We start from the raw sequence: 13317 nt of genomic DNA on the forward strand, positions 1-13317 counted from the left end.
ACACCTATAACTCTGCCCCTGGTTCTGGACTTGATCACCCAGGACCACGGCCGCCTCTAGCACCCCAACATGGAGTCTCTCCACCTCACGGCATGGAAACTCCATGGCTAAACACGTTGGAGCTTGCATGCTCAGACTTGGTTAGGGAGGTTCTCCTCAGCAGCAGAAAGCTTCCACTGGTGCCACTTATCTGGCTAAGTGGAAGAGGTTTTCAATTTGGTCACTTCAGAAGGGCACTCCTCCATTGCAGAACTCAATTCCCTTCATCCTGGACTATTTACTCCAGTTAAAAGCAGCAGGGGTTGGCAATATCATCAATAAAGATTCACCTGGCTGCGATTTCAGCTTCCCACCCTGGTGCAGTGGGCCACTCGGAGTTTGCTAACCCTATCATCGGCCCTTTTCTCAAGGGTGTAGACAGACTGTACCCTAAAGTACAGCAACCGATCCCCCCATGGGTTCTCAGTTTGGTGCTCTCTAGGCTGATGGACCCTCCCTTCGAGCCCCTGGCAACTTGTTCTCTCCTTTACCTTTCGTGGAAAGTAGCATTCCTAATGGCTATAACATTAATCAGAAAAGTGTCTGAGCTCAAGGCTCTGACGTCCAAGCCCCTTTATTCCATGTTTTATAAGGACAAGGTGCAGTTACAACCACACACGGCTTTCCTCCCAAAGGTAGTCTCGCAATTTCACGTGAATCAGGACATCTTTCTGCTGGTGTTCTGCCTCAAGTACATGCTAACATGCTTCAGTCCCTGGACGTTAGACGCACGCTAGCTTTTTACATTGAGCGGGCAAAGCCGGTTAGAAGGTCGACACAGCTCTTCATGGCCATTGCTGAGAGGATGAAAGGTCTTCCTGTCTCATCCCAAAGAATCTCCTCTTGGATCACGGCCTGTATCAGGACGTACTATGTCTCGGCAAAGATTCCGTCTCCACCGTTGACAGCGCACTCTACAAGAGTGGGAAAACTTCCTCTGCAGTGTTCCTGGCTCAGGTCCCCATTCAGGACATCTGCAGGGCGGCGACGTGGTCGTCGATTCACACCTTAACGTCGCACTATACCATCACTCAACAGGCTAGAGACAATGCTGCATTTGGTAGAGCAGTGCTTCAGTCTGCAACTTGGTGAACTCCGACCTCTCTGGGGAACTGCTTGGAAGTCACCTACTTGGAATTGACATGAGCAATCACTCGAAGAAAAAAAAAAAAAGTTACCTAACTTTCGTAACTGTTGTTCTTTGAGATGTGTTGCTCATGTCCATTCCAAGACCCCTCCGCCTCCCCTTTCTCGGAGTATCCGGCAAGAAGGAACTTGAAGAGGCAGCGGGTTGGCAGGGACCTATATACACTGCCATAAAGGCACCACTCCAGGCAGCTCTACAGCCAACCCAACGGGTACCGCTAAGGGAAAAACCTTCCAATGACTGTGCACGTGGTGCACAGACACCTACTTGGAATGAACATGAGCAACACATCTCAAAGAACAACAGTTATGAAAGGTAGGTAACCATTTTTTCTGGGAACAAACACCATTCTCTTTCTTCCTGTATTTCAAATAGGAAATTGTATAACTAACTGTTTTGAAGGGGCAGATGAGTTCCAGCTTGTGTAGTTATTGGCTGGTTTTGCACCTCAACTCTACCCCTAGGGCTTGTCTGCACATAAACCATTACAGTGAGACAGCTGCACCAGTGCAGCTGTGCCGCTGGAGCACTTCAGTGAAGACACTAACTGTGTCGATGGGAGGGCTTCTCCCATTGGCATAGGTACTCCACTTCCCCAAGAGGTGGTAGCTAGGTTGAGGGGGGAATTCTCCTGTTGACCTAGTATTGTCTACACCAGACATTAGGTCAGTTTTACTGCGTCACCCGGCATGTGGGTTTTTCACACCCCTGAGCGACATAGTTATACTGACCTAATTTCCTAGTGTAGACCAGGCCCTAGTCTGCCTAGAGGGCAATAAATACACCAGAACTGATATATATGTGGTGGTGTTCTCTGAAAAGTGTGTCTGTTTAAACAAATATACATTAAGAGGTTTGTGTTTTAGCAATTATTTCCAAATGACATTTGCTCAATTTTCAAGAGAAAATGTTACTTCTAGTAACTCTTTTTACTTGTAAAACTGAGTAAATTCAGTATGAAAATGGAGACACTAAACATGAAACCACACAATGATACTTTTTTAAAGTCACTTTTCAGAGTAGAACAGAACTTTGAGTGTATGTTTTGGAAAAAGATATTTAATATGTTTATAAATTTATCTGGTTTGTGAGGCTATCAGTTTGATCAAATTTTGAGATGATTCAGAAACTCCATATATAGCAAACACAGTATATGATACAAGAAAAATAAAGACTTACATTTTGAAGGGCTGGTTTGATAAACAACTCTAATTGTATACATTTGGAAAGGGTCAATATTAAACAAAAATATAAAATGGGAGAATGTGATAGAAACATTGCAGAAAAACATTTAAGTCGGTTGAACATGCATAACAGACATGGAAAGCAGATTATAAAAACTTTACAATGTGAGGCTATAACAAAATACCTGGAATGTGCATACTGAAGTATTGCATATAATACCATTAATGTTCCTTTGCCAATAATGACGGGGACCTCATTTTAGTTCAGTTAGGGGTTTTTCACTGAAAAAAGGCTGGAAATAAAACAGCATGAAGAATAACAACAAAGAAAACAGGGTTGGAAGACATGATACATGAGGAGATACTAATAGAATCATAAAGAAATGGAGTTAAAACAGTATGAACATTTGAAAGGAAATAATACAAAGGGGGGATGACCTACTTGTGGCTAGTCAGATGTATTACAAGAATTACTGTTTTTAAATTGAAGTTAGGAAAAACTAGCTTTCTTATCTGATCTGGACAAAATAAGAGCAATAAAACAGCCTACTCTAAGAGCTGATTGAGACATCATTGAGGGAAATGTTCAGAAGGTTAGATAACATGTTTGAGAATATAAAAGGAGAATTTGTACAAGGTGCATTTTGAGCACCTAATAGTTCCTGCCAGCTGTACCATCTGAGTTATAATAACTAATAACTGTATGGTGTTTTGTAGCAAACTTATTTACATTTATTATTTGACTTTTAACAGCACTGTAAAGAAAAAAGTGACTGGGCCAAATTGGGAACTTTGTATGTTAATATGAGAATACGATGTGAAAATTTTGGTGACCTTCAGAAATTGACTTTATATATTGCTGACATACTAACAAGAGACTCCAAGGAAGAGAGACCAGGAGTTCCTTTTTGTGAATTTGCTGAAGCAGGTAAAACTAAGATAATAATAATGTATATGTTGCATTTGGCATTTTACCATTCACTCTCTACACTGAACAGGTGTAAGAAGAAAACTGAAATTATGTGATGAATTATAAAGCTACCATTCTCTTGACCTTATTTATTTAAATGTATATTGTGCACTAATCAAAATTCCTCTTGCTACATGTAAAATTAACATTAAGTAAACATGTTAAATAGCAGCTAAACTCCCTGAACCCCCTGATCAGAAAGAAAAAGTAAAACCCATCCCACTCAACTACCCCTCCAAAAAAAAAAATCAGAGTAAATCTATTGGCCTTTCAGCATGCCCTAAAAGATGCAAACTTTGCTTGTCAGGCCAAGAAGAAAAGCATGTTCCAGAGTCAAGGGCCCTCTACTGAGAATGACCTGCTCCAGACAAACAAATGTAAGAACCAACAGCTTGCCTCCAGCTTGGGTAATGGCACAAGGGGAGGCAGACATAGGCTGTTAAGTGCACATGACATGACCAAACCATGAAGGACTTCAGTGGGCAAAGCAAACACCTTGAATTGAACCCCCAAACAAATTGAAACAATTAGTGTTTCTGGAGCAGAGATGTAATATGCTGTATGTATAAACACTATTAATTAAGGAGGAAAACATATTTTGTACTAGCATGCAGGGTGAGGAGGAGGTTTAAAGAGATCCTGCCCCTGAGTGAGACTCCTCATTTGTTCAAGCTGACAGAGCAAGGTCTGTCCCCTTTCATCTCAACTGCCCTTACTCTTTAAATTATTTATATATAGTTCTTGATTATTATTATTTTTAGGTTAAATTGTACTAAAATTGAGTTTTATACTGCTAGGTCCATGCCATTGTGCAACATTATGTCACGATGATGGTGATGTCATGGTAGGGGGTCTACAGACCACCAAACCAGGAAGAAGAGATGGATGAGGCTTTTTTTTAAACAACTAACAAAATCATCCAAAGCACAGGACTTGGTGGTGATGGGGAACTTCAACTACCCAGACATCTCTTGCGAAAATAACAAGTCAGGGCACAGATTATCCAACAAGTTCTTGGAATGTATTGGAGGCAATTTTTTATGTCAGAAGGTGGAGAACCGCAGGGATCGGTTCTGGGTCCGGTTCTGTTCAATATCTTCATCAGTGATTTAGATAATGGCATAGAGAGTACACTTATAAAGTTTGCGGACAATACCAAGCTGGGAGGGGTTGCAAGTGCTTTGGAGGATAGGATTAAAATTCAAAATGATCTGCACAAACTGGAGAAATAGTCTGAAGTAAATAGGATGAAATTCAATAAGGACAAATGCGAAGTACTCCACTTAGGAAGGAACAATCCGTTGCACACATACAAAATGGGAAATGACTGCCTAGGAAGGAGTACTGCGGAAAGGGATCTGGGGATCATAGGGGATCACAAGCTAAATATGAGTCAACAGTGTAACGCTGTTGCAAAAAAAGCAAACATCATTCTGGTATGTATTAGCAGGAGTATTGTAAGCAAGACACAAGAAGTAATTCTTCCGCTCTACTCTGTGCTGATTAGGCCTCAACTGGAGTATTGTGTCCAGTTCTGGGCGCCACATTTCAGGAAAGATGTGGAGAAATTGGAGACAGTCCAGAGAAGAGCAACAAAAATGATTAAAGTTCTAGAAAACATGACCTATGAGGGAAGATTGAAAAAATTGGGTTTGTTTAGTCTGGAGAAGAGAAGATTGAGAGGGGGACATAACAGTTTTCAAGTACATAAAAGGTGGTTACAAGGAGGAGGGAGAAAAATTGTTGTTCTTAACCTCTGAGGATAGGACAAGAAGCAATGGGCTTAAATTGCAGCAAGGGTGGTTTAGATTGGACATTAGGAAAAACTTCCTAACTGTCAGGGTGGTTAAGCACTGGAATAAATTGCTTAAGGAGGTTGCGGAATCTCCATCACTGGGGATTTTTAAGAGAGGTTGGACAAACACCTGTCAGGGATGGTCTAGATCAGGGGTCTCAAACACGCGGCGGCCCGCGGGGCTCTTGCGTGTGGCCCGCCAAGCTCCCCGCGTCCCCCGTCGCCCCTCTGCCTACCCACGGGATTGCCCCCTGTGGCGTTGCAAGCCCCGCGCCGCTCTGTGAAGCAGCTGGCAGCATTCCCCTTCGGGCTGGGGAAGTGGGGGAAGAAGCAGAGGGCTCCTGCATTGCCTCCTTCCAGGCACCGCCCCCTGCAGCTCCCATTGGCCGGGAACAGGGAACCGCAGCCAATGGGAGCTTTGTGGGAGGTACCTAGAGGTGCGGCAAGAGCAGCGCACGCACGGAACCCTGAGGCCCCCCTCCCTCCCCCAGGGGCTGCAGGGACATGGTTCCAGCTGCTTCCTAGAACGGAGTGGTGTGGGGCTGGGGGCCAGGGCAGGCAGGCAGGGAGCCTGCCCTGGCCCCAGTGCGTGCCACTGCCACCCCGGAGCCGCTCTAGGTAAGTGGCGCTGGGCTGGAGCTCGCACCCTGCACCCCTTCTGCACCCCAACTCCCTGCCCTGAGCCCCCTGCCACATCCCACACCCCTCCTGCACTCCAACTCCCTGCCCTGAGCCCCCTGCCGCATCCCACACCCCTCCTGCACTCCCTGCCCTGAGCCACCTGCCGTACCCCTCACCCTCTTGCACCCCACCTACCAACGCCCTGCCCTGAGCCCCCTGCCGCACCCTGCACACCACCTGCACCTCAACTCCCTGCCCTGAGCCCCCGCCGCACCCTGCACCCTTTCTCCCCCCCCGGGGGCAGCGTTGGGGTGGGGACTTCGGGGAAGGGGTTGGAATGTTGCAGGGAAGGGGTGGGAAGAGGTGGGGCAGAGGCGGGGCCTAATGGAAGGGGTGGAGTGGGGGCGGGGCCAGAGACAGCAAAGGGGGGTGTCAGTGATGCGGCCCTCGGTTCAATGCACTAGTCCTCATGTGGCCCTCGTGGTCATTTGAGTTTGAGACCCCTGGTCTAGATAATACTTAGTCCTGCCTTGAGTGCAGGGGACTGGACTAGATGACCTCTCAAGGTCCCTTCCAGTTCTATGATTCTGTGATTATCACGGCTTCTGTTTTCAGCCCATCTTGGAGACAATAGTATGAACATCTGTCCTAATCAGAATCATTCTCAAAGGTGTCTAAATCAGAGCTGGCCTCAACACTAAGGGTTCCTATACTCCACTTCATTGCCCAGAATGCAAACAAATTCTCCCAGTTTCCTCAAACTGCTTTATTTTTAACTATGCATTTTCAGCCAGAATCACTCATGATCTCTGCAGCCAGTGAGAAAGTAGGAGCAAGGAAGTCTCATGTACTCAAGATAATACCAGGAGGTTAGAATTTTTGGGGATAATAATTTTTATGGTGAGAGCATCCAAAGATTTCAGTCAAGATCAGAGCCCCACTGTGGTAGGTACAACACAAAAAAGAAAACAGGATCCCGGGCTTTGAAGGGCTTACAATCTTGCAAATGAGAACAGGAAATTATCAAGCTCTCTAATCCAATACAACAACTTCTGTTGGGATAAAATCCTCCTGTCATTTATTTCCTCTTTCCATCAGCCTGAGTGTTGGTGGAACTCTTCCTTCCCCTGTGTCTTGTTAATTTATCCTCTCATATAGCTGTTGATTATTCCAGTTTAACTAGTTAAAGTAGTTTGTAGGATTGTTTTTACTGTTCATATTATTAAAATGTAACTTGACCCATTAGGATTCTCCTTCCATGGCAGAAGGAAAGAGATAGGGATTTAAGGACTCCTTTTGCTGTGACAAAATGTCTAAGGATAAGTACCCTATATACTTGACAACTTTGGGAGAAGGACATTTGCCTGTTGGATGTGTAATCTATATGGTCTTTGACCGGAGGACATGGAGCCATAAGCCCAAGACCTTCCTGACCGAAGAGGCCTTGGGGATGTCAAGACCTGAGAAGTAGTTTTTCTGTGGGATATACCCCTTGTCCAGATTACTCAGAGTTGAAAGAATTTTTTGGGTTTAAGCCTAACATCTGTTTGGAGAAGGAGTTAAGTGGTTTGGGTTGGAGGACTTCAAAGTCTTTGGACCCAGAATCTTTGAATCTATGAGCTGAAATGGGGCACTCTTTGGAACTGCTGCCTGCTGCTTCCTAAGAAGAGAAGAAAGGAACAAAGCATAAGAGCAAACAACATTTATTTAGGGATTTATTATGGAGTCAGTGCTGGTGGTTGGTTCTGATCGTGAGATGCAATATTCAGCCTCCCCAGGTCTTAGAGGTCCAGAGGCTGAGAGGACTTTCTCAGATATCAGGCATTCAGATCTTTTGTCTGCCCTAGAGGGAGCTTCTGGCTTCTCCTTCAGGGATGTTGTTGGGCAGTATCTGGGCTTTGCAAGAGAAGTTCTCTTTTTGGCTTTTTCAGTTTCCAGCCCAGATTATTTCCTTATTAGATTAGCACATTCCATAGTGGTGCAGTTCTCTTTAGGTCTGTCATCCCCTTGGGTCTCTGAGTCTCCACCTGGACTATGGATTTGGCAATTTTAGCTTTTTTTAGCTTTCCCAGAATGGTCTCTTTCTCTTTCTCCCTCTGCCAGAAGACCCCTTGAAAAGTTTTAGCTCCAGGCCAGTTTCTCCCTCCTTTGGATATTTTGTACTCGATGAGGGCGAGGGAGGGTTATTGTTTGGCTTTGATGTGTTACAAAGTTTTTATAATGATAAAATAGTTTTGCAGCCTCCTCCAACATTTTTGACTAGGTGGTCTCTGGTTTTCATTTGAACACTTTCATTACCAGTATATTTTCCAAAGCCTCAATTTTTTTTGGTAAAGCTTGGATATTTAAAAGGGCTATTATCTATAATCTTAATAAACCCTTCAGGAAGTTCACAACGTTGTTTTGTACCTTTTTGGTGAAAATACTGAAAGCAGGTGTATCTTTCCACAGGCAAAATATTCAGGTTTTGTAATCAGATATTGTGTGACCTCACTGAAACTGAAAAGTCCATTCTTCTAAAGAGAAGTAGCATCCTCTGCATCTGTTTGTTTTGTGCCTGTTCACATTTGTAAAGCCGCTGCTGCCTGGAGTTTAACTTACACTTTTAATTAAGCATTTTTCTCTGGACACTGAGTCCAGGTATATCCAATTCAAAGGAGAAATGCTTGTCTCATTTAATTATTAGTACTCTACCTTCTTCCTAAGCATTGTCACTACTTGCTAATCTGCTATAGTTAGGATGTTTAGGGGGCAATGCCATGGAAAAAGAGTAGTTACTTTAGTATTGTTAAAACAACGAGGAGTCCTTGTGACACCTTAGAGACTAACAAATTTATTTGGGCATAAGCTTTCGTGGGTTAAAACCCAGTTCATCACATGCATGGAGTGGAAAATACAGTAGAGAGGTATAAATACACAGCATATGAAAAGATGGGAGTTGCCTTACCAAGGGGGAGGGCATCAGTGTTAACAAGCCAATTCAATTAAGGTGGAAGTGGGCTATTCTTAACAATTGAGAAGAAGGGGTGGAAATCACTCTTGTAGTGCTGATGAGGCCAATGTAATCAAGGTGGCCCATTTCAAACAGTTAACAAGAAGGTGTGAGTATCAGCAGGGGGAAATTAGTTTTTGTAGTGACCCATCCCATACCCATTAGTATTGTTGTCTCACACCAGTCCCATTGTCTCTGCAAATCCACATTGGCGCACCCACCTCACTTCCATTTCAGAGATTTAAAGGATGTGTTTGGAGAAGAATGGGGGGATATTTGGGTAGAAGCGCAATAACAACAAGGATGCATCCGAAGAAGTGAGGTTTTTACCCAGGAAAGCTTATGCCCAAATAAATCTGTTAGTCTTTAAGGTGCCACCAGACTCCTTGTTGTTTTTGTAGATACAGACTAACACGGCTACCCCCTGATACTTGGGTAGAAGGGAATATTTATCCCCTCAGTTCCAGAATGCCAGATAGAAGGAGCACAAAGTGCACTATAGTATTTTTCAAAGGCACGATTCCTACTGTGCTGGCTCATCAGAAGCTATACTTTTGAACAACAGCTGCTGGTGAGCAGCCTTTAGTTTTCTCTGTCATATACCTGAAGATTCCCAGAGGGGAAAGTGAAAGCCAGTGCAATACAAATAGTGTTCTACATTATATTTAACACTAGACACGCTGACCAGGACAGAAATAACATCAATTACAATTAGGGCTGTCAGTTAATCACAGTTAACTCACACAATTAACTCAAAAAAATTAATCGTGATTAATTCTACCATTAAACAATAGAATACCAATTGAAATGTATTATATTTTTGATGTTTTCGTACATTTTCAAATATATCGATTTCAGTTACATCACAGAATACAAAGTGTACAGTGCTCACTTTATATTTATTACAAATATTTGCACTGTAAAATGATAAAAGAAATAGTATTTTTCAATTCACAAGTACTGTCGTGCAATCTCTTTATCATGAAAGTGCAACTTACAAATGTAGATTTTTTTGTTTGTTACATAACTGCACTCAAAAACAAACAGTGTAAAACTTTAGAGCCTACAAGTCCACTCAGTCCTACTTCTTGTTCAGCTAATTGCTAAGAGAAACAAATTAGTTTACATTAACGGGAGGTAATGCTGCCCGCTTCTTATTTACAATGTCACGTGAAAGTGAGAACAGACAGTCTTATGACACTGTTGTAGCTGACGTTGCAAGATATTTACATGCCATATGCGCTAAATATTCATATGCCTCTTCATGCTTCGGCCATCATTCCAGAAGACATGCTTCCATCCTGATGATGCTCGTTAAAAATATAATGCGTTAATTAAATTTGTGACTGAACTCCTTGGGGGAGAATTGTATGTCTCCTGCTCTGTTTTACCCTCATTCTGCCATATATCTCCTGTTATAGCAGTCTTGGATGATGACGCAGCACATGTTTGTTTTAAGAATACTTTCACTACAAACTTGACAAAATGTAAAGAAGATACCAATGTGAAATTTCTAAAGATAGCTACAGCATTTGACCCAAGATTTAAGAATCTGAAGTGCCTTCCAAAATCTGAGAGGGATGAGGTGTGGAGCATGCTTTCAGAAGTCTTAAAAGAGCCACACTCCGATGTGGAAACTACAGAACCCTAATCACCAAAAAAGAAAATCAACCTTCTGCAAGTGGCATCTGATTCAGATTATGAAAATGAACATGTCAGTCTGCACTGCTTTGGATCATTAATGAGCAGAACCTGTCATCAGCATGGATGTATGTCCTCTGGAATGGTGGTTGAAGCATCAAAGGACATAATCTTTAGCGCATCTGGTATGTAAATATCTTGCAGCGCGGGCTACAACTGTGCCATGCAAACACCTGTTCTCACTTTCAGGTGACATTGTAAACAAGAAGCGGTAGCATTATCCTCTGCAAATGTATACAAACCTGTTTCTCTGAGCGATTGGCTGAACAAGATGTAGGATTGATTGGACTTGTAGGCTCTAAGGGTATGTCTACACTACGGGATTATTCCGATTTTACAGAAACCGGTTTTTGGCAACAGATTGTATAAAGTTGAATGTATGCGGCCACACTAAGCACATTAATTGCTTAGTGGGGCGGGGGGGAGGGATAGCTCAGTGGTTTGAGCACTGGCCTGCTAAACCCAGGGTTGTGAGTTCAATCCTTGAGGGGGCCACTTAGGGATCTGGGGCAAAAATCAGTACTTGGTCCTGCTAGTGAAGGCAGGGGGCTGGACTCGATGACTTTTCAAGGTCCCTTCCAGTTCTAGGAGATAGGATATCTCCATTAATAAAAATAATAATAATAATAATTATGCGGTGTGCGTCCATGTACTGGGGCTAGTGTCGATTTTTGGAGCGTTGCACTGTGGGTAGCTATCCCATAGTTCCTGCAGTCTCCTCCGCCTATTGGAATTCTGGATTGAGATCCCAATGCCTGATGGGGCCAAAAACATTGTCGCGGGTGGTTCTGGGTATATCCTCCCCCTCCTTCCGGGAAAGCAACTGCAGACAACCGTTTCGCGCCTTTTTCCTGAGTGAATAGTGCAGACGCCATACCACGGCAAGCATGGAGCCCGCTCAGCTCAAGACAGCAGTCATGAACATTGTAAACACCTCGCGCGTTATCGTGCAGTTTATGCTGAACCAGAACCTGCAAAACCAGGCGACATGGAGTAGGCTACGGCAGCGCGGCAACGAGAGTGATGAGGACATGGACATGGAATTCTCTCAAACCGCAGGCCCGGGCGCTTTGGAGATCATGCTGTTCGGGGCATTCTAAGTTTCTAAAGCAGTATTGGGAGAATGTTCCCCGTATTTTCTATTCCCATGACCGGTACCCTGCATAATTCTCTTATTAAGTATATGCATTTGGTTTGGAGCGCTTGTCATGATGCATGCTTTATATCCATCAGACCAACACATAGAAGTAACTATGATTTTGCATAAGTGAGAATCATCATCAATACAAAATCCTCCTTTTGGGCGTTTCTAATTCCAAGAATTATCATCAGATACTCAGGTGTAGTGACAGCCTACAAGAGACTTCTATATGCACTTATTCAGATGACTGGCTGTTAAGAGTTCGTTTGCAGTCTGCAGCACAGGCATGCTCAGAGTTTCAGTAATGTTAATGCTCAACAAAGGGAAAAAATCATCTCAGTTCAGTGAGAACCTTCATAAAAATAACCATCAACTCATTATTAGCCCAACATGTGATAGCTAATTAAAATATATATTGCAGCTGGACAATTTCAATTAAACTTGAAGGTGAACCTAAATTTTTTTTAAAAGTTCTAAAAGTTATGAGATCCCAGATTATTAACAACATACATATTAATTGCAAATACATTTCAAACAATTCTTGAACATTGGTTCATTTTACTCACTGACTGAGAAGTTTGTTTTCTCTTCTATACTTAGCCCTGGTCTACACTACAAACTTATTTCGGTATAACTACATTACTCAGGGTGTGGAAAATGCAGTTAAATCAACCAAACTTCCGGTGTAGACAGCACTATGTCAATGGGAGGGCTTCTCTCATTGATGTAACAACTGCCTCTTGGGGATGTGGAGTACCTCCTCCAATGGGAGAAGTTCACTGAAGCGCTATAGCATTGCAGCGTTGTAAGTGTAAACAAGTCCTTAGTGACATTATGTACACCTATAGTAAGAAATGCAGCACCTTCTTCAAATATCCTCTGCATGTTAGCACTCATGAGATGCTCCAACCGGTGCAGCCTGAATGGTAGAACTCGAGCTAGCAGTAGCATCTCACATGTCCCTTGCCCCCTTCCCTCTGTGAACGTCGATTGTTCCAGGGCATGGTGCTTCAACTGCCTCAGGTGCTTCAAACTGAGAACAGCTGAACAAATCAGGAAATGCTCTGGACTGATTCCGGATCCGTACCTTGTCAGCTAGTTAATAATTTATATTAGTTAAAATTAATTGTCTGTTAGTGTTGATTAACTTGGTTGTAAATATTTTGGTTTTGAGATGATGAAACTGAAGAATAAAAAGCCCAGTCTTAAAAAGGTGTATTACGTCTGGTTCTATTTCTGGCATCTGACACACATGCCACATGCCTGGCTCTTGAGTGAAGGACACTCACTTTTAAAAATGCTTGATTTGCTTTATTTTCATAACACAAGCAACAAAGGTGAGACAGAACAGATTTCAGGTGACTTTATTACAAGAAGCACGGTCAGCAAAACGATACGGCACCAAGCAAGCTTCAAACAAAGACCAGCGCCGAGCAAGTCTGTAAGGAAGAAGGACAGATCCTCCACCTTGGTACAAATCCTCCACCTTGTTTCCAGAGCCAGCCCACTGCAAAGGGACACAGCTATTATGGAGAGCATGAGTGCTCAATCCTCGTTGGAGTCAGCCTCTTTTGAAGAGCCAGTCCATGCGAGAGAGAGACATCTGACCAGAGGGTCTTCAAGGAACGTATGCAATATACATATTCTTGTGATAGTCAGACGTTCTTCATCTGATCTAGATGAGCCAGTTCCGAAAGCATGAGGTAAGGATCCGTTGAGGCAGGAAA

At 43.2% G+C, this 13317-nt stretch overlaps 1 protein-coding gene across 1 annotated transcript in view; it reads left to right on the forward strand.

Annotated features, from left to right (window-relative positions):
- TOPAZ1 (testis and ovary specific PAZ domain containing 1) overlaps window positions 1–13317 on the forward strand; it is a 97767-nt gene that overhangs the window by 64612 nt on the left and 19838 nt on the right. The window contains 1 exon segment of the mRNA XM_026649401.1: window positions 3124–3298. Coding sequence (XP_026505186.1) covers window positions 3124–3298 — 175 coding nt within the window.

This window comes from Terrapene carolina, unplaced genomic scaffold (genome assembly GCF_002925995.2).
Source record: "Terrapene carolina triunguis isolate 2854851 unplaced genomic scaffold, T_m_triunguis-2.0 Scaffold84, whole genome shotgun sequence".
Classification (NCBI taxonomy): Eukaryota; Metazoa; Chordata; order Testudines; family Emydidae; genus Terrapene; species Terrapene triunguis.